The 21,119-nt window shown below is 37.1% G+C and overlaps 2 protein-coding genes across 3 annotated transcripts; both read left to right on the top strand.

Moving 5' to 3' along the window:
• Positions 1 to 1,629: 1,629 nt before the first annotated feature.
• sgk2a (serum/glucocorticoid regulated kinase 2a) lies at positions 1,630 to 10,791 on the top strand. The gene is made up of 14 exons (XM_074681682.1): positions 1,630 to 1,765; positions 1,906 to 1,976; positions 2,825 to 2,886; positions 3,159 to 3,216; positions 3,835 to 3,918; positions 4,794 to 4,925; positions 5,424 to 5,536; positions 6,308 to 6,344; positions 6,462 to 6,548; positions 6,790 to 6,885; positions 7,041 to 7,196; positions 8,550 to 8,639; positions 8,974 to 9,131; positions 10,705 to 10,791. The coding sequence occupies exons 2-13, from the start codon at positions 1,956 to 1,958 to the stop codon at positions 9,124 to 9,126; spliced, it is 1,089 nt and encodes a 362-aa protein (XP_074537783.1). The 5' UTR covers positions 1,630 to 1,765; positions 1,906 to 1,955; the 3' UTR covers positions 9,127 to 9,131; positions 10,705 to 10,791.
• Positions 10,792 to 12,944: 2,153 nt separating this feature from the next.
• mybl2a (v-myb avian myeloblastosis viral oncogene homolog-like 2a) lies at positions 12,945 to 20,918 on the top strand. Of its 2 annotated transcripts, XM_074682473.1 has the most exons (12): positions 12,945 to 13,234; positions 14,603 to 14,702; positions 14,969 to 15,040; positions 15,286 to 15,378; positions 15,466 to 15,683; positions 15,777 to 15,897; positions 16,045 to 16,098; positions 16,202 to 16,428; positions 16,587 to 17,289; positions 18,271 to 18,513; positions 18,905 to 19,105; positions 19,355 to 20,918. In XM_074682473.1, the coding sequence occupies exons 1-12, from the start codon at positions 13,224 to 13,226 to the stop codon at positions 19,958 to 19,960; spliced, it is 2,649 nt and encodes an 882-aa protein (XP_074538574.1). In that variant the 5' UTR covers positions 12,945 to 13,223; the 3' UTR covers positions 19,961 to 20,918. The 2 variants fall into 2 exon arrangements, with proteins under 2 accessions (XP_074538574.1, XP_074538575.1); XM_074682474.1 differs by lacking the exons at positions 14,603 to 14,702; positions 14,969 to 15,040.
• The last annotated feature ends 201 nt before the right edge of the window (positions 20,919 to 21,119 follow it).

Here is a 21,119-nt window from a genome sequence, read left to right as displayed (position 1 = left end):
TGGCTAGCTATCCAACTAGTAGACCCACTTTTCATATTCCAGATCAGACATCACGTCTGGAGCAATGACTGAGTCAAGTAACAGCTCTGGATTTAACCCCATGTTGTCATGATTAGTTCTTGGAGAATAAATGCCTTCAGATCTCTTTTTCAGTTTTACTAAAATGTTGTTGACCTTTAAACGTGTATGTGATCAGAAATACGTTTAGCATCATTTTGTTGACCACACAGTGTTACAATATCTCTAACAAACCTCTGCTTTCTCTAAGTAGAGTTGTATTATTATTGTTTGTTTGTTTGTTTATTAAGGCTAAAACTCTGCCATGTCATACTGTAAAATATACAGAAAACTCTTGAAAATTACTAAAATGCTTTCTACTATTGAGGTTTGGAGATAGTTTTTGAACAAAATTTCAGATTCATGAAAGTATGTCATTGCAGTAATGTTTGACTCGGTCATTTAAAATCTCTTGTTCATTCTGAGAACAGAGAAAGTTCATTTTGTTGTGTAATTTTGTGCCGACTGACTGTACACTTTGTGGAGTTAACAAAAAATGCATTGTCAAGTGCATGACCAAGTTGGTGATGGATTGATTTTTCAGAGTGACTTATCCAAAAATTATGGAGTGCAAGGGACATCCTCTTCTCTTTCCACATTTTGATATCAAGAATGATATGAGGGAAAAAAGTGGTGTAAACTGATAAAAAGGCTCACATTTTTTATTACTTAGTGAGGCCTTAAGAGACCAGTGTTTTCTCAGGATGCCGAAGCAGTTACATATACACAATAATATTTGCAATAAGGGAAACTGAAAAAAATGAAGCATTATAATTTTGAATATTGTGTGACATCGTGAAGGTTTTTCCTCAAAGATGAAAATGCTGGTTTCTTCTTTGATTGCTCAATTTAAGATCAAGTTCTCCAAGTGGTTATAAACCCGGCCATGCTATTTATATCTCTCATCTCATATGAGATTTCCACATAATTTCCTTCTCAGGGTTTTTGAAATAGATTGTAGGGTTGTAGAGGATGTTGTACTACATAATGATCTAGCATGTACATAATTTATATTTCCCTAAGTTATAATTAAAAAGAAAAATATTAGCACATAATTTGCTTTTAAATCAAAAAATCAGACTTTTTTTAACCAAACAATCCATGAGTAACTCTTCATTTGAGGGTTATTGCTGATGAAAATAATAATTGTGAATGACAAAATACTATCCCGGTCTGATGTTTTCTGACAGCCATTGCAAATGTAAATGTAATGCTATTGCAATCCTGCCAAGATAATGGCTAGTTTAAAAACAACAGTATTAATTGTGCACCCACATTCATTCATTGTGGATATGTGAGCATTAGTACTTTTTGAATGATATGAATAGCAACCAAGGAGAAAAAATATGGCAAATAAAATTACAAATTTGATATCTCTATTTTGTTAAAGATAAAATACTGGAATTAGGAAATGTTCAGAAACATTTTCAGTATTCTCTCTGTGTCTCCCTTTTTTGTCTTTTGGTATGGTTGCCGGTGCGTGAGAGACCTTGGTCATCCCGTATATTTTGGCAGATTTGAGAATGACACAACAATATTTACTGTGTAAACATGTTCACTGATATAGTCCCTACACTTGCATTAGCATTCCTTCCACACACACAGGTATAAACACAATGTCCTTCTTTGTGTTTCTGTTGTTCCAGCATCTTGTTCCTTACAAACCAGAAGTACCAGCTCCTCTGGATCCTGAGGTTGTTATCCTGAGGTCAGCATCTGATTACACACACACACATACACACGTATGTACATTCTTTTGTGCAGTGATAAAAAAGATGGTTCAGACCACTCTTGCCTTGCGTTCACTGTCTGACCCGGTGACCCTCGGTGCCTGCTGTCCTCTCACAGGTCTGTCCGACGCTGCTGGATCTCTAGTTGGAGTTGGAGTTGAATGGTTAATGGCTATGGCAAGCAGTAATGTGAGTTCTTTGACTATTTTACATTTCAAATAATCATTTTATTATGTTTTCTTTTGCTTGAGCTTTATCTTTATTCTTCCTATTTTACCACAGGACAAGGATTTCAACAGCTAACATACTTTAAGTGTTAACTACTAGGGATGGGTACCTTTCACATTTGAAACGATACGGTACCGGTGCCCGGTACCTGGCAATCGGTATCGGTACTCAACGGTACCAATTTTCGGTACTTTTTTTTTGTGTTTATGTGGTAAAAAATATAATTTGTTTAATAATAAAATGTATATCTTTTTCAGTTTAACATATTTATTCTTTAATATATAACCTTATAATGCTGCATTCATGTCCAGCATGGACAATCACCTACTCTTACACTCTCTTATAGTCACAAGGATGCATATAGGTACCTAAATATGGTACCTTTTGATTTTTCATGAATTGACAGAATTTGGTCGGTACCTGTAAAAGTACCTAATTCCGTACCCATCCCTATTAACTCCTAAAAGCTTTTTTAAATACTTGTCAGCTAACTATTAATTTCAATAAATCCATAGGATCTAAGATGTATGTTGCTTGCGAAAATGATTTATTCACCATAGATTATTTCATGCTACTACATACATTTCATTCACAGTGTTAGAGCTAAGAAGTAAAGAGCTAAAATTCCTGAAATGCACTGAATGGAACAAACAAAGCACTGGCCTCAAATTGTTGGGGGATGAATTTTTTAAACGCCTTTGCTGTTTAATGGCCGAATAAATTGAAGTGAATGCTGTCATTGTCATGTCGTTGAATGCAAAGTTTAACTTTCTTTTGCTGACTTGTTCATGTTTGTTGACTTTTGGCAGCGGTCACCCTCCTCTTCCTCTCCTCATGATGATGTCAACCTTGGACCCTCAGCAAATCCACAGTCAGTACCTGTACTCACACTCTGCACGATTCACACACACACATACAGTTACAGTATACGCATTATGCAACATCATATTTCCATACTGTTGTCTATTTGTAGAGGAAAACAAGATACAAGCTTTTGATTTGATTAAATTAATTTTTTCTTTGTTGGTGAACTCTTCACCATTAGTGAGCATGAAAAATTTATCACATCATGCAAATTTTTAATTCCTTATGCTAAAATGTTCAATGCATTTCAATACTTACTCACTTTCCTGCTTCCTGCAGTGCCAAGCCCACTGACTTTGACTTTCTGGCCGTCATTGGCAAAGGGACCTTTGGAAAGGTAACACTAAAGCATTAATCATTTAACAGTATATCTACTTATTATTGAAAATATCTTCAGCTTGTTCCTAAAAATGACGTAAAGAGGTCAAATACTCTCATGTAGCGTCACCTCAGGGATTCAGCAAGAGTGATTTTACTATACCAACCTCGTTCAATAGAGAAAAGAGCCTGAGTTGGCAGTGGGGTGGCTGGTGGACTTGCCTTGTCTACAAGTCTGACGTGCTGACTGATTCCTTTCTCCTCAGAGTGTGCTGCCCCTTCATCAATCATTAACTCACTAACTGTAGAGGCCTCTTCAAGTTACCTCAGCATTAGGTCATTGCTACGACAAAACACAAGAAAATAATACAGCAGCAGCTCAGTGTTCCACATAAACTGCACATTGATTTTACTGACATTTTTTTTTTAATCCCAGGCTGCAGGCTGATTCGTTTCTGACTTTTTTTTTCTCTGATTCGTTTCTCAGATTTCCCACTGTCAGCTGTTTCCACGTAGCACTTATCTGTGCTGTACGCCTTGTTCTTAATTTAGTTTGATATAATGTCCTGACAGCAGTGTCAAAGTGGTGGTTGAGACTGTTACATAACAACTGCTAAGAAGGAAATTTTCAATGCAGGTGCTGCTCGCCAAGCTCAAAGCAGACAACAAATTCTACGCTGTGAAGGTGCTGCAGAAGAAAGTAATCCTGAAGAAAAAAGAGGTGGGCTCTGCTGTTGAAGTAGTTATTTATGAATAAAATCACACTTATTCCCCCAGAACTATAAACCAAGAAATGCTGTCCTAGGAGATTTATGAAATACTAGCTCAACATGAGCCAAGCGGAAACCGTATGTTTTATTTAACACTATTTGGCCCAAGAGTACGATCCTATCATCTACAGTCTGTTTGAAGGACAGGCTTTATAAGTCCTATGTTGAGTCTGCTAAACTGAAGTGCTTTAGCAGATATTTTCTCGGTCATTGTGCTTTTTTATTTATTCTTTTAAGTATTAAACCAAATTCTAATAATAGACAAACTCCAAATTGATAATAATCAGAAAACATATACTCAAATTTTTGATGACAGATAAAGAAGCTTTCTGTATAAGCACTGTGGGATAATTCTTGGCCTTTTATTTGGCTGCTAACTTGTTAATTGTTATTCAAACTAAATGTTCTGTTAATATCCTGTCTCCATCAAAGTAAAAAAAAAAAAGTGTCACAATAAATGATCAGTTGCTAATAACATTTCAAAAAATCTAAGTTGTAATCCAGTTGGTATTTTGATCTACTAATAAATGTTACAAACTTGGAAGGAAACCAGTTCAGCAAAAATACTAATATAAAATAGAACATGCACTTTTCATTCAAATTTAGTTGTTATTCAGGCTTTAGGTAGTAAGATAGAAAGTAACCTTTAGCATCTAGCTGAAACAAAGTGAATAATAAAATCTGTTATTGTTGTTTTGAAAGGCTGAAATGTTGATAACAGTGTAATTATTATTATTATCATTTCAAAAGGTCAGAAATATTAATGCTTGTCCTCTTGTTGTCCTTCCCCCCTTCTTTTTTATTTCTTTTATTTATTATTTTTTAGCAAAAGAACATTATGGCAGAAAGAAACGTGCTGCTGAAGAGTCTGAAACATCCGTTTCTAGTTTGTCTCCACTATTCCTTCCAGACTCCAGAGAAGCTCTACTTTGTCCTTGACTATGTGAATGGAGGAGAGGTACGTTTCATAAATTGGTCAAAGCAATTCAATATTTTTACAGTTGTGTATTTTTATTTTTGTTATTATGTCTAGCAGAAAGCTGTTTCTGCTTTATTAAGAATCTACAGTTAATTTTCTCACCACCATGTAAGGGACACAAGGGAAAATCCAAGAGTATATAACATGTTAAAGGAAAGAAAAGATCTGTTAAAAATATATCATCATTTTAAATTTGACAGGAGTACCATTTAAAAAAGTGTTGTTGGCATCTAATATTAAACAACCTGCACAGTACTCCAACTCTCAACTTCTTATCAAACACAGAGCCTCCTTTATTTGTTGAGGAAACAAGTGATGATTTTATGTGTGTAACCACAGCTATCTGGGAAACTGTATATTCTGTTATTTCACCATATTCAAGAGTCTCACCATTACTCTGTCATTATGCACCAGTCTGTGTTCCCTGTTGATGATAAATGAACCCACATTTCCCTCTCTTTTCCTGTCTTCTTGTAGTTGTTCTTTCACCTGCAGAGAGAGAGGTGTTTCTCTGAGCCAAGGGCAAGGTTTTATGCCGCTGAGGTTGCAAGTGCTATTGGCTATCTTCACTCACTCAACATAATTTACAGGTCATACACCAAGACAAAAATAAACGAGTGGTAATCAGAATGCCTTTGAGATTACTTGAATTGTTATTGTTTATACACAGGTGCAACTCAATAAATAAGAAAATGTTCATTTACTATTTCAGTAGTTCAATTCAAAAAGTAAAAGTCAGAATGTATAGATTAATTACACAAAATAAAAAAGGTTTTATTTCTTTACATCATAATGTTTAGGGCTTATAGTTGATAAAAACCTATATTCAGCTTTTCATAAAATTATTTCATCACATAAGTTCAATATAAAAGTAACTTTAACACAGAGATGTTGGCCTTCAAAAAAATGTTGATTTATACACTGCAAAAATATATATTTATTTTCAAGTGTTTTTGTCTTATTTTCAGTAGAAAATATCTTCTAAGACTTAATATGAGCCACATTCACTCAACCAGTCCAGAAAAATGTCTTGTTTGAAGTTATTTAAAGACAGGAAATAGGGTCTAAATTGCTTGTAAAAAGTTATATAAACTGCCAATAGAATAAGAGAAAAGTTACTTGTATTAAGACATTATTCTAGTTTTAAGCAAATTTTTATTGTTCTCTGTGTGTGTCTATGTTAAGAAGGAGTTTCACTTTTTAATTTGAACTAGACTGAAGTCACTTTTTGAGAGATTGTAATTTATTGAGGTGCACCTGTATAAGCTACACACAAGTGGGATTTAACAGTAAACCACAGAAAAGCTTAAACATAAAAGTACTCTTCACCGTTATAATCTGCTTGTTTTTGTCTTTTGCAGAGATCTGAAGCCAGAAAATATTCTCCTAGACTCTCAGGTAAAGACGATTCTCTGCTTTTTTGATGAACCTTAAGTCTTTCATAAGATTTAATCACAATTATAACAGTTTTGTTTATGTTGTGAAAGGGCCCCAGCTTTTGTTTTTTCATTGTAGGGACATATAGTGCTGACGGATTTTGGACTTTGTAAAGAGGGCATAGAGGCAGAGGGAACTACCACTACTTTCTGTGGGACTCCAGAGGTGAGTAATAGAAAAATAGATATGAATAGAAAGGGTAGAGCATGTCTCACCTGTCATAAGATACACAGTGAATGTAACATGGTGAGGTTAAGAGGAATATTTAACCGTTTTCTTTTTACCTTTAAAGAGAAGTTACCTGTAATCCTTACAGTCTACTTTGTCTGCTTGTTTTTTCTGTACTTTAACTTCTTGCATCCCCTATTTTCCCTTTTTGTGTTCTACCTTTTCTGTCCCTGTGCAGTACTTGGCACCAGAAGTTTTACGCAAAGAGCCATATGACAGGACAGTGGACTGGTGGTGTCTGGGAGCAGTGCTTTATGAGATGATCTACAGCCTGGTACGTGTGGTTTTTTTTTATGTATGAGTGTGTTTGCCCAACTTTTGTTTTTTTGCTTGGGAATCAGAATAGATTAAATGTAAGACTTTATTTTCTGCTCTTTGACTGTGATTTTGTCATTAAAGCTAATGTTTTTTTTACACCCTGTGGTTCAGCCTCCTTTCTACAGCCGAGACGTTAGTGAAATGTACGATGGGATCCTGCACAAACCACTGCCCTTACCCCCAGGGAAGTCTGATGCTGTCTGCTCTCTGCTGATGGGTCTTCTGCAGAAAGACCAGCACAGACGCCTCGGGGCCATTGCCGACTTTGTGAGTCTGTTTCTTACAAATAAAAAGTTTACTTTAACCTTTACTTTATTTATTTTAACCATACTTACAGCCTGAGGTTCCTGCATGCAATGCCCCCTGAAAATGTTGCAGGAAACCTTTTTTGGTAAATTTTTGTAAACAGATGTTGCCTAAGTACATCCAAAAATATTTAAGGCTTATTGAGGTGCCCAGTTACACTGTTAAGTAGCTTGTGCCCCAGGATGACTTTTGGGGTTTTTAATCAGGTGTCAGAAATAGGGATGGGAATCGAAAAACCGGTTCCTGTTAAGAATCGATAAGAAATATTTCAGTCCATCGATATCGTTAGCCTTCGTGATTAATGATTCCCTTATCAATTCTTTACATTGTTCTGGAGCCGCAAATCTTAGCTTAGCAGTTAGATAACGTTTCCCAAGAAAACTCTGATTCAGGATTTTCAGGTGGTATAAATCGCCTTATTTACCAAAATAATAAAATAGCATAAGCTTGATGCTAACGTACATGGGAAACTGCATTGATATGCTAGCAGTTAGTTTACATCAGTATAACTTCAGCTTCAGAATAGAATTTCAACTTTCACGACAGAAACATATCACATCAACTCTTTGTAAAAAATACTGAGAATTTCAAATGTCAAAAGCTAACAGGCAATTGAAAGGCTCATGGCTGACTTCAGAACTAAAGGTTCCAAACAACTTAAACCATTGCTATAACCACTTTGAGACACTAGATGGCCAACTTGAATTATTAACATATTACAACACAGTTCATCAACGTCACATTGTGTGCAGTTTTTACCTGTTTCTTTATAATCAGGGACCAATTACTTTTTATTCACTTACAGTATAAACTCAATTAAATGTTGTTGACACAGAAAACCTGTAAAGCTACTTTTTGTACCAAGAAAATTCACGACAGGAATTGATAAGGGAATTGATAAAGATCAATAAGCAGAATCGATAAGGGCATCGGTATTTACAAAAACTTATCAATTCCCATCCCTAGTCAGAGAATAGACTGACTGGGGCAGTACACCTGTCAAACGATAACTCTGGTGTCCTCAGGGAGGATGGAAATCTCTCGTGGATCAGAAGGGCAAAAAGTTTGCTTGATCTTGGTTTTCAGTGTGAATACAGACTGTGAAAGCGGGGCCTCACCATCCTTTTCGACTTTTTGGACCTTAAGCAGGAGGTGTCAGCAAAGTTACCCCCAATCAAACACTTGTGAATTCTGCCCCACAGTGATAGGAGGAGCCAACATAATAATTTGACAGACCTTTGTTTTGCTTATGTTCTTGATAAATGTTAGTATGCTACACAAAATATGCATAAATGATTTTTTTTGTATTTATAGCTCGAAATCAAGAACCACATATTTTTCTCACCTATCAACTGGGACGACCTTTACCACAAGAGAACCACTCCTCCTTACAACCCCAATGTGGTGAGTTGTTTCAGGCTGCCTGTCTGTAAACTTTAACAGATCATTTGTTTTTCAAGCTTTCAAACATTAAGTTTGTATCTGTACTCTTTTATCAGCTTACTGGGGTAGTCAGAGTTTTTGTATCCATGGATCCTGTCTGTTAATTTTTTCCCAGTGGTAACGGAAGAAAAAAAAACCCTTTCAAATATGGATATAGAAAGAACAGTTTCTTTTACTGTCAAGATGAAATAAGTGTGTCAGTTCACTGGGAGGTGTTAATCTATTAACTCGCAGACTTTTTATCTATCACTTTTTTTTTGTCTCATCACACAAAGCTATTGTCCTCATCTTTCAGAGGGGCCCAGCTGACACTCAGCATATTGATCCAGAGTTCACTAGAGAAATGGTTCCTAACTCTGTGAGCCGGACCCCTGAGCTGAATGCTGGGACCAGCTCCACTGCCTTCAACGGATTCTCCTTTGTTGCCACTGAGGACAGCTTTCTGTGAGGCAGGTAATATTAGTTCAAACACTTTAGAAAGGTGACTGATTTTGACTAAAATTATCATGGAAGAAAAAGATCCTTGAAACGACAGATCCTACTTGGCGTCATTACAACGGGGATTTCAAGATTGTTCTTGAAATAGGAATAAGAAAGAGGCCAAATTTGGAGGAGAGTGAAATCAAGCTTGGTGTTTTTTTCCAGAAGTCCAGGGTGGGGTCCTGCAGAATGAAGTTACACAAATTTGAGTCCAAAGTTGGAAAAAGGAAACAGAAGACAACACAGAGGCAACCCAGAGCCATGTGACACAACTTTAAAGATTAGCTAAAATGTTAGAGGCATGAGTTAGTTCTGGGGAAATCTGTAGTTATAACCCTTCCTACCAGCTGTGACATTCATTTGAAAATAAGCACAGTTTCAGAGGTCTTTATAAAAACCCCATGAAAACATCATGAGTCCTTCTGCTGGCTTCACAGGTGTGGAAAATTGTGTCTTTTGTATTAGCTGTCCCATAAATCATATTTAATAGAAAGAAAATTGCAGAGGAATCACTCCCAACTAACTAGGTTAGTAACATGACTGAGTATAAACAAAAACACTCTGGAGAGACTGAGACTGTGTCTCAACTCGTGTACTTCTGTACTTACACTCACTATTTTGAGGGCATAATTTTGGTTGATTTCTCAGCTGGCGCACTCAAAATAGTCAAATAGATGGGATTGGAAAGCAAGACACTCTTCTCTGTTGCATTAGTTTACAAAAACACGGGACATCAACCGCCTAATGAAAGTATACTCATTTGAAACTTTTTAAAAATAGTTCCAAGTAGAGTTTCACAATGCAAAAAGAAGAAATGGGAGTAAGAAAAACACTCAACAATTGAAAAAGACAAACTATGCAGCGTTTGGATTTATGTCATTGATGTCATTTTCTGTGAGAGGCTAAAGGCTAAAAAGCTTTCTCTCCTTGAACACGTTCAGATTGTTGAGCTGCGTAAGCAAGGCCTCTCACAACGTGGCATCACTGCTGAGGTTGGATGCTGAGAGACAGTCCTTTTGAGTTTTTTTGTTATTTTCAGTAAATTCATTACTTTTTTTTGTCTTTCTCCCATTTTTCCTTTTTGAATTTTAAAATTCTTCTATGTATTTTAAAGAATCAACATTGCAAAATTCAAATTTTGTAATTATTTAACTGGTCTTGAAATTTTGATCAGCTGTGCAAATCAATGATTAACGACACTGTGAGAAACTTTTGGTTTGTATGTGTTTTGTTGTTGCCCTCCTGTGTGCATAAATGTGTATCTTTTCCCTTTATTGTGTCCAAATGTCAATAAAACAGGCTAAATGCAATTTGCTGCCCCTGCTGGTCACTGGTTTGTGTGGATGGGAATGAATGTGTTTGCTAAACTTCCTACAGTAGAACTTTTTGCCATCAGTGTGTGAATGTGGTGTGTCTGGGTGACAGAGATCTGAAGAGATATTCAGTTTGAATTTAAGGTTTTTTTTGTTGTTGTTGCTCTGTTACCTCAATCCTACATTGAAATGTTATTTGAGGTTTTTCAATCTGGCTTTTGTTTCTTCCACAGCCTTTGGACATCCTTTTCAAGGTGTGAGATGATCTTCTATTAGCCTGAGATGCTGGTGACTACTCCATCTTATGACCCCAATGCCCCCACACTCTCTGTGTCTCTGTATATGTGTTTATGTTTGTGTGTATTTTACTTTATACTTTTTTCTGTGTTGCTTGCCTTTAGAGTACAAGTACGATCTTGTGGTTGTTGCTGTGTGTGTGTGTGTGTGTGTGTGTGTGTGTGTGTGTGTGTGTGTGTGTGTGTGTGTGTGTGTGTGTGTGTGTGTGTGTGTGTGTGTGTGTGTGTTGTGTGTGTTTCCATGGCTGTACATTTCTCCCTCTAATAACAATGACCACATGGGAAACTTTTCATTGGTTGTCATGATTTCTTTCCTCCTCTTTTGTTTTCTGCAATGTGGTCACACCATTACACATCTTATTTGTTAGGACCTGTGTTTTGATTTTAACTCCTCTTTTTATCCTGGGCATTGAGTTATATTCTGCCAGATTATGACTTTTTGTTACCTTATTGAGAGGGTTCCTGTAGTAAATGTGGTGCTTCCAATAACATGTCAACATTTATTAATTTGCACATATTCTCCTGGCAGAGGTTGTTATATCACAGGTGCCATGTTGCTCATCAGAAACTGATTTAATCATAGTTACATACTGGTGACAATGCCTTTGGAAGAAATTGAGGGTTCATTGTCCAAGTAGGCACTTTGAAAATTCACGACTGGGGGCATGGAAAAGAAACTAATCTAGTATCAGAAGGAAAGAATTCAGTCAATCTATTAGATGATAGCCTGCTGCATGCCTAAGCTGTGGCATTGAGGTTAATATAATTTCAGCCTTACAAACAAGCTTTTAGTTTTTATTTCATTTTAAAATGCTTCGAATCATCACCAGCTGATTAAAAAACAGAGTTTTATTGGAGCAATGCCAAGTGGGAGTGGGTTGGGAGTTAGTATATAAAGAGTATGTAAATAAGGCTAGAATTAAGATTTTAAAAAATGGCATTGCAAAAATAAACTACCTGTGGTTTCATCAAACGAGTTTCTTCTCTGTGAAAGACATTTTTCTTTGTATATGTGAAACTTTTAAATTCTGCATGTAAAGTTGCTGTTTCAAGTTTTATCAAGCTATGACAACCATGTATGCCCCTGCTGTATAGGAGTGTATTATACGTTGACTCTGAAGATTAAATATTTACAAATAACTTTTTTCTTTTTTAGAATTAAACTTTTCCATATTTTAACCTGCCTCTTTCCTTCATTTTTATACACCAGCCTGCATTACTTCCTTACAAGCAGCTCAACATCTATTCATTTTTTTTACCCCCTGACCACTTTACATGTTTTACCTGGACTGTTTTAAAGCTGGAAATAACATGACATATCATGCAGACAATGATAAAAATGATGCTTTTGCTAAATAATAGGAGAACAAATTACAGTTGCATGCGAGTACTGGTGTCTTGAAAACTCAAATTGACTGTCTTACTGTGTCCAACCTCAGCAGCAACAGTGTTTTGTGAGAAGCCTTGCTTATGCAGCTCAACAATTTGACTATGTTCCAAAAGAGAAGTCAGAGGTCATTATGGTGTGAAAACCAAACAGAAAATGACATTAAAACCACATTTTGCACAGTTTTTGTCTTTTAAAGGCTGTTATCTTCAACTTTTGATCTGCCTATTTCAATTAAACTGTTGTTTTCAATAAACAGCTTCCTTTTTTTTTTTTTTTTTTTTACAGGACCAACAAAACACTGGTTTAAAATACATATTTCAAAGTTATTTTTGCGAATTATGTTGAATTGTTAGCTTTAGTTTTTGATGAAGGCTGTTTCAACAGAATTACTCACTTGGGCAGCAAAACCTTGCCAAGACATGATCATCTAAACCAGTGGAGACTACTAACTCCAATGTTTTTACACATCAATCGGTTGGTTGCTAATTTTATCAGGATAACTTTTCATACCATCGTATGTTCTTCTATACCCGATGTCTGCTTTTGCACAGCCGCCTGGTGGTCGGAACAAGAAGCACATGGTAAAAGTGACTGATGCAATGTTGGAAAGGTCGGCAGTTTAAAAGAGCAATCAAGTGTAAGGATGGGATCAAGGATGTGTTCACTATTGTTTATCACAGAGTTAGGCATTCATATGAATAAATCAATATTTTTGTTTCAGATATTCACTTTATTGTGAAACACTTTATTTTATTAGTTTTAGTTAAAGATGACACAGCCTACAGAAACTGACACGAGCTCAGACGGACTGTTTCCGGGGAGTGTGTTGGTACGGTTGGTACATGTTGCAGTGGTGTTCTTGAACAGACCCTGACTTCCAGTCTGGAGGAAATAACGACGGAAACGGCAAAGTCCTGAAAAGGCTCCTGTAGTCAAATTCAGAATCAGGACTGAGGCGTATGACTGAAAAGACACTTTGTTTTCGCTAATACTAAATAGTTTCAACTCCATCGGTAGCCGTTTCTTCCTTATCTGCCTCGTGGGCGGAAACAAAGACTCGGGAGCGATGTTGCGCAGGTAAGTGGTAAAGAAACTTTCCCGCGGTACTGATGTTATGTCACGCTGTTTGCTTTACAATAATTGCAGTTATATGAAAACCAGAGCATCATCTACTGTTATGCTGTATTGCTGCAGTCAATGAACCTAGAGCACTCTTTAACTGAAAGGTAAAGATTAAAAGACATGCACAGATTCGGAGTTACTGGGTTAATATTCACCAGAGAAGCGAATTTTGGAATTATGAAGCCCCTTTTTCAAAAGTACTTTGGCAATGCCAAAACCTGTGTTTTTTTTCACTGCGAGCCGTCCTCCAAGAGGATCGACTCATACTTAAATCAATGTGCAGCCTGTAGCAAGTCTGATGTTCTCGAATCCTCAGATACAGTCCACGAAGTGCAAACTTACCACCATCGACCTCTGCCGGTTGGATTGCGACACTACATTGCGAAAGCGAATGTATGGTGTTAAATCTGAGCCAAAAGTTTTGGTGACTTGGGGAAAAAATGTTGACACTGGAAGGTCAAGTTTTGAGCTAGAAATTTTTTTTAAAGTTAGATACAATTTTTATTAAAGAAGAATTACATTTTCAGGAAAAAGCAGTGCTATTACTTTAATTAAAGCAGGCACTCAAATCAAAATTAGTTCCCAGAACTGGGCAAATTCTCTCAGTTTTCATTGTAGGCTATGTTAGTCTCTCCAAGCCAATACACTCTGAAAGTTCCTTTACCCACATTCTCAATGTGGGAGTGTCCATGCAGTGTTTTCACAGTTGACTTCGTAGATGTTTTTGAATGTAAATGTTTTTCTGTTTGGCTAAACTTGTCATTTTCTTTGACATGTTGTTAAGTTGACATAATATACTGCCACCCCTCAGAATATAATCTTTTCAGATGTTGCAAGAAACTGTACAAGTTGTTGAAATGACCAACATGAAACTATCCAAACAGCTTACCCTTAAACCTAAACATATGCATATTATCCTCAGTTGGTTTGGACCTGAGATTTCTGTGATTCATCTGTAGTAGGAGTGATGTTCCTTGCTATCGTCTGTTCTCCTGTATGCTGGCTATGAAAAATCCTAACACCAAGGGTCATAGTTATAATAGATATTGATAGACAGTGCTCTTTATCTCTCCGACAATCACAATACTGGTGCAGATGATTGCAGAAGAGAAAACAAAGGTGTTGCTTAAGAAGGTCATGATAATCAGAACTGATATTAAAAAATAAACCTGCTCCATGATGTGCCCTGAAACAACATAAATATTTCAAGTCAATAAGATTTATGATCATCACACAATATGGCCTTTTAAAATTAGGTATCTAAGTGTACTGAAACCCAAGTAGTCTTGTTTGTTTTAATAGTTTTAATCTGTGTCATTGCAGCATGCAAGAAGAGGGAGGTAGTTTGTGCTCTGACAGTGACTCTGACACAGGTGATAAAAAGAAAGATAGTAAGTGTTCAATAAAATGGACTCAGGAAGAGGTGAGTGACACCCTAACTTCAGTTTGTCCCATAAGTGTAAGTGGCTGAAATTAAATGTTTGTTTTTTTTAGAGCCATATGAAACAGAACTACAAATTCTTACTCATTTGCAAAAGATAATATTTTTTTGTCACAGCTGTTTGTTGTTGATAAATAAGCAATTTTAAAAAAGTAATAACATTTTAAAAGCTGGTGCCAGCTAACATTCGATGCTAATCTTTGACTTTAAATTCTTTGTTTGTTGAATTTACTTCTTTTTGTGTGCAGGATGACAATCTGAAAACCCTGGTCAACATTTTTGGGAAAAATGATTGGAAAACCATCGCTAGTCATTTACCAGTAGGTACTCAGCTGAAACAGTGTCATTTGAGTGAGAGACAATGGATGAATCATAAATAAAAAAGTTTAAAAGATCAATAAAAAGGTGGAAAACGTGAATCATTTAAATTTAAGTCACTAGACTTAAAATCTAATTATGAATTAGGAATGATAATTAATTGTTTCTTGTATTACCAGTTATACTGTGTAAAATGAAACAAATGCATTTAAACTCTGTGAAAGTTAGACATTATTGTTGCTTTCAGGGGCGGACAAAAAACAAGTGTATGCAACGCTGGGAAAAGCACTTAGATCCTGATTTAGTCAAGGGCCACTGGACAAAAGAAGAAGACGAAAAGGTCAAACAGTTACACAGCCTTGTTTCGTTAGGGATTTAACCTTAACCATTCCACTCTTCATTTATATCAATGTGTTTTTCTGGACAGATATCAAAGCTGGTGGAAAAGCATGGCAAACACTGGACTTTGATCGCCAGACATCTTAAGGGACGCTTTGGGAAACAATGTCGTGAGCGCTGGCACAACCATCTTAACCCACAGCTCAAAAAAAGCCCCTGGACGGATGAAGAAGACCTCATAATCTACAAAGCCCACTCCATCCTGGGTAACCGTTGGTCTGAGATTGCTAAGCTGCTTCCTGGAAGGTAAAATGTTTAGATGAATCAGAATTTTTAGTCCATTTTAACCAAGGAGGATACCAAGACTGAAACAGGATTTTTTTTTTTTTTTACCTGCAGGACAGACAATTCTATAAAAAATCGCTGGAACATCACCATCAAACAGAAAGCAGAGTTGGGATTTTTCAAAGATGTGGCTGACATCATTTCCCTTGATATACAGCACTTTGTAAAAGGAGAGGTAAAGGAATTTAAATAGTTGGTATTTATTTTTCCACTGTTTATTCATCACCATGAAGTTAAGCTGTAAAATATGTACTTTGTTTTTATTTCTAATGTTTGTCAGCAAAGGATGTATTGTGCATTCATACTGAATGTTGTGTTACAGGTGGACTTCAAGTGTGATGTTGTTTTAGACACTGAACCAGTTACTCCTAAATTGGTAAACTGATTGATCTTCATCTACCAATATTTTGTGCAAGTGTGTCAGATGTGTCCTTTGTGGCATTACTAAAGTAGCTTTCTTTTATTTTGGTCAACCACAGGGTAAGCCGAATAAAGAGGGAGAGGATAACATAATCAATCAGAAGATGGCTGTTCCCATCCCACCCTCTTTAGAATCATTAAGAGAGTCGTCTTCTCCAAGTCCTTCATGTTTGAGTACTAGTCCCAGCTCCAGCACAGGTGCTACACCAGCAGCTGGGTCAGTGGACAACAAAAAGATTGTTGATGCAGCACTGAGGATGATTGCAGAAGACATGCTGCCTCTCAGGTGATTTGTACACTCAACTGCCCCAATGTAACAAAGGCAAAATTTGTATCATTGTTAAAGAACACTTTTAGACATTGAAATTGACTCTTAAGTCTGGATTACACACCTATACCCTTTAAATGAAAATATCCCAATGAATCTTCACTCTATTCCCACAGTTTTGTTGAAGGCACAGGCTTCAGGTCCTTCATCAGCACTATTAGACCTGAATCCAACAAGCTTTCCCAGCGTGTCATTGGCCTGCAGCTGTATGATGATGTGGAGAGAACTATCAAACCTCAACTCATCCGTGACCTCCAGTCTTGCCTCGCCAAAGTTCAGGGTGATGAAGGTGTCATTCATATCACCCTTGATCTCTGGGCGGGGGGTCCATCCCACACGGTGGAAGAGCCCATTATTGTTGTACAGCTTCACTTTGTCAGTGATTCTTGGCAGATCCGGCGTCCGATTGTGGCACTCCGTCGCCTCAGCCACAAAAATCTCAGCACTGCTGTTACCAGGGAGCTTGAGGGTGTGCTGTTAAGTTTTGGCATCTTTCCTAGCAGTATCGGCTACATCCTCACCAATCAGGCCAAGGAAGCCATCACCAGAAACAACATATTCTGTGACTACAAGATTATGTGCTCATCACACAGAGGAGAACCAGATGGAGATGAGATGGTAGCCTTTTTGTCAGACCAGATGTCGGAAACAGAGACGCCTTTTTCCGAACTAAAGATTGGGACTAACACTACCTGTGTTGCAAACAAACTGCAGCTTGTGATTAAGGAGGCACTGAAGAGCTCCAGAGATGTTGAAAATCTTCTCTCACAGGTTCACAATGTGGTGGCTTTTTTTAGGAGCAGTGTGTACTGGAGTGAGGTAAGATACGTCCAATGTGCTGATTGAATGGGTTTGGAACAGGGATACTTTTTAAAACTCTTCAGACAAAGATCAGATGGCCAATTTATTATTCTGAATTTAACTCATTTTTGCAGCAAAAGATGAAAAAGCTCTGGGGTGCCTGATTTAATTTCTCTAGTAACCCTGAGTATTAGCCCATTCAAGTTCATTGCCCTGTAACATAAAGGCTCTGTCTGATTGTTTGTGATGGGAGGACCTCTTGGCCGCCTTGGCCATTAAAACAGAAATGGAACATTTGCAACTTTATTTTAGTTGACTGACAAATCTCTCTCAGGAATTTAAATATTTCAGTGAACTGTATATTTTTGCACAGTAAATTCCCCATTTCATCTCTATTGGGGCTTTTGTGAACATTACTTCAATGACAGGACACATTTTTAAGCCCAGCAGATTAAGCAGATTTAATGCAGTCATGTATTTTCTCACATACTGAGAAGTAATATAACGTGATTTAAAAAGAAAGATAAATAAATTATAGGCTCTAATGATTAAAACTAATTTCATGAAAAGCTTTTGTGAGGTGCACTGCATAACGGGAGGACTAACTCAGTCAGCATTGCTTTATTTCTATACAGTTTTATAGCACTTAATGTCTTGATAGCACTGTCCTCTTCACCTCTATTTTTATTTGATTTTTACAAACTACTTGATTTTATAATCCTGGCTCCATTCCAAACATCAATAGAAGTAGATTTGTTGTACATTAATCAGTTTATTTATAGCAATAACAAACCCAAAGATAACTTTGTCCATGTTCACTTGCATTGCACCTCCCCATGAATTATATCACATTCACATTCAGATATGTGTAACAAGGGGGTTGTTTGCTTAGCTCTATTTGAAATCATGGGACACAGTAAACTGTTTTTGATACTTTTCTATGATTTATTATTTTGTCAGGCATGATTTTCAGACATTTTTTCCTTTGTGATTGTTTAGGTTTTGTTGAAGGAATGCAACATCTCTCTGTGCCCTTCCTCCAGCAACTGTCGTTGGAACTCTTTGATGTTATCCCTTCGTCGAATGGTGCACGAGTCTGCATGGAGCGCCATCATGACTCTCCTAGCCCAAGCTCGCATAGAAGCTAATGACACCGCCAGTGCTCCTCCTCTGGTCAAGGTCAAAAGAGAGCAAGTGACTGACATTCTCAGTCTCCTTGAGCCTTTTGGAGAGGCCATGCAGGTAAAAGAGAAATTTGAAATCATGTTATTGGTTATTTAGCCAATCCCCAGAGCAATGGAAAGTAATGGTCCTTTAGCTTCTGCCATAATTGTATGAATTTGGTGTGAATGTGACTTGCAGTGTAAAAGCCCTTTGAGTGATCAGAAAGACTGAAAAAAAGCACTTGGTGTGTGATGTTGGTGCTGGCTTGGCAAAATATAATCTTTTGTTGACAAATATTACCAGCTGTACACTGCATGTAGCTTTTTGAAAATCAATATCACACTCAAGCCAAGGTTGTGCCTTGTGCTGAATATCAGCAAGTTGTGCTTATTTACATTTCATCACTTCTGCTCATGTGAAACTGCTTGCTGGTTTAAGGTAAGGTTATGTGATTTTCTTTTTTCCTCAGACCCTGCAAGGAAATGGAGTGACAATCTCTTTTATAATACCTGCCCTCATTGGCCTTGATAGGACCTTGCAGAATCTTGTCACAAACTATACACATTTTGGCAATGCCCTGCGCACAGGACTTCACACACACTTCCAGACATTGATTCAGCGGGAGGACATAATTGCTGCTGCTGTTCTTGACCCAAGGACCAAACTGCAGGTATTAAATAGGAGCAAAAGCTTTTCTTTTTTTTTGTTTGTTAAACCATATGTTTATTTATTTGTGAAGAGGCTGACAAAACAAAGTTCAAGTAGTTGATTTGAAAAATGGCATAAAAATTTGCTACTCATTTTTAAGCTTAATCACATAGCCATTTGTGCTGCACCTCCATGCACACTGAATAGATTAATTTGAACCAACTGTGTCTAGAGTAATAACAAGAACTTCATGGGTTTAACCTTTTTCTAGCCTTTCTCTGATGCTGACATCAAGGACCAAGTTGGTTTCCTAACACCTCCATCAAAATGTGAGGCTCGTACTATTGTGGAAGACATGTTGAAAAGTCCAGCCGCCTCAGCATCTTCCTCTGAAGAGGGAGAAGAAGTTGAAAGAAAAATAAAGTATGAAAATGAGCAGAATGGTGAAGAGGAGAGCCAAGCTAGCACCCTGATGGAAGCGTCTGCTGCGGCCTCAAATGATAACAACCAACAACACACAGTCAGTGAGAACGTCCTGAAGCGCAAGTCAAACTTTAACACCCTCCAGCCGCCTGCGAAGACCATGAAGACAGCAGAGCTTGATGTTTACCTGACAGAACAACTATGGGGAAGCAATTCCAGCTTGCTCTACTGGAAATCTGCAACTCGGTTTCCCCAACTCCAAGGCCTTGCTATGAAGCTCTTAGCGATACCAGCTACCTCAGGGGGGTTTGACAGGCTCTTCCCCATGGCAGCCTGTATAGTGAAAGCCAAAAGAAACCGCCTGCCACCTCATACCACGGAAAGACTGCTTTTATACAAAAACTCTTTAAAGACAAAGACTGTCAAAAAGTGTAGTGGCGTTGCTAAACACTGATGACAGTTTGATCTTGTTTACATTCCACATATAAACCTTGATACTGTCAAACCACATTGCCTTAAACTGAGATTTTATCAGAAACTCAGCATTATTTCTGGCTTGTAGGTTGTTTTTTTATAGCTGATGATTGGCTAAGACAAGTGTGAAGGGGGCTTTTGTCAAATTTCATACAAATAAGTGTGGGTCTATTTAATCACAGACTTCTTACAGCTAAGCAATCTCTGAAACCATCAGCAGTTGTTCCATGAAATACTAACGTTAAAGACTAACAAACTTTTAGGGGTGTCAGGTATTGTCAGCAGTTGAGGGTTAGGGACTTCTAGCCAAGAACTACTTCCTGGTGTTGTGTTCAAAGACATGACATTAGGATAAATGTTATCAGATGATGGCAGATGAGTTTGAAGACTTTTTTATGTAGTGGATTCTGTTTTCACTTGCCTTTGACCACCACATCTAGTCACTAGTAGTATTGAATTAATTTCAAAAAGCAATTGAGTAATGAAATGTCTTAAAATATCCCTAAACTAATCGGCAACATTGAGAGCTGTAACATTTTGCATCACTCTTTGTGATGGTTCTTTGGCAGGTAGCTATCATTAACTGAGGATTGCTGAGTATTCAGTACCTGAAGTAAAAAGTTTTGGTGACAAGGAAATTCAAATGCCAGGAAGTGCTCCTTCCTTTTCTTTTTCTTTCTTTCTTTTTTTTTTGTAATTTCTTTCAGCTTCCATGAAGTTTATTTGCTTTCCTATGCTGCAGTTGGACTGTTGACTGGATAACAAATTGCACATTTCTTTTGAAGAAGCCCTGAAATAGAAATGTTTCATACATATTATATTTCTTTACAGGTAACTGATGTCTGTTCCATTGATTGTTTGTATTGTGGCAACTTCCACCATTTAGTAACTTGTGGTATTTCAAGGAACTAACTCGTATTTTACAAATAAACCAACACCTCTGAATTGTTCTTTATTTACTGTATGACTTTGTAGAAAAGTAGACGTGTTTGTATAGATGAACAGAACTGAGTATAAAGTAACTACCTACAAGGTATGACCAGAATGAAACTAATCAAATGCTAGCTTTTACTCAACATGACGAAGTGAAGATCATTTCTGTCTCTGAACATACTCAGAAATCCAGCAGCATTTGAACG

The sequence above is a fragment of the Halichoeres trimaculatus genome, unplaced genomic scaffold (assembly GCF_033239565.1).
Source record: "Halichoeres trimaculatus isolate MK-OKI-2021-1 unplaced genomic scaffold, fHalTri1.1 fHalTri1_scaffold_11, whole genome shotgun sequence".
Lineage (NCBI taxonomy): Eukaryota > Metazoa > Chordata > Actinopteri > Labriformes > Labridae > Halichoeres > Halichoeres trimaculatus.
The sequence above is the reverse complement of the archived record's forward strand: the minus strand, read 5'-3'. Positions and strand labels throughout refer to the sequence as shown.

Coding starts and splice junctions, on each gene's coding strand:
- sgk2a (XM_074681682.1), top strand. CDS start 1,956: ATGGCTATGGCAAGCAGTAAT. Junction 5,537..6,307: donor TCACTCAACATAATTTACAG/GTCATACACCAA, acceptor TGTCTTTTGCAG/AGATCTGAAGCCAGAAAATA. Junction 6,345..6,461: donor ATATTCTCCTAGACTCTCAG/GTAAAGACGATT, acceptor TTTTCATTGTAG/GGACATATAGTGCTGACGGA.
- mybl2a (XM_074682473.1), top strand. Junction 15,379..15,465: donor CAAAAGAAGAAGACGAAAAG/GTCAAACAGTTA, acceptor TTTTCTGGACAG/ATATCAAAGCTGGTGGAAAA. Junction 17,290..18,270: donor GCAGTGTGTACTGGAGTGAG/GTAAGATACGTC, acceptor GTGATTGTTTAG/GTTTTGTTGAAGGAATGCAA.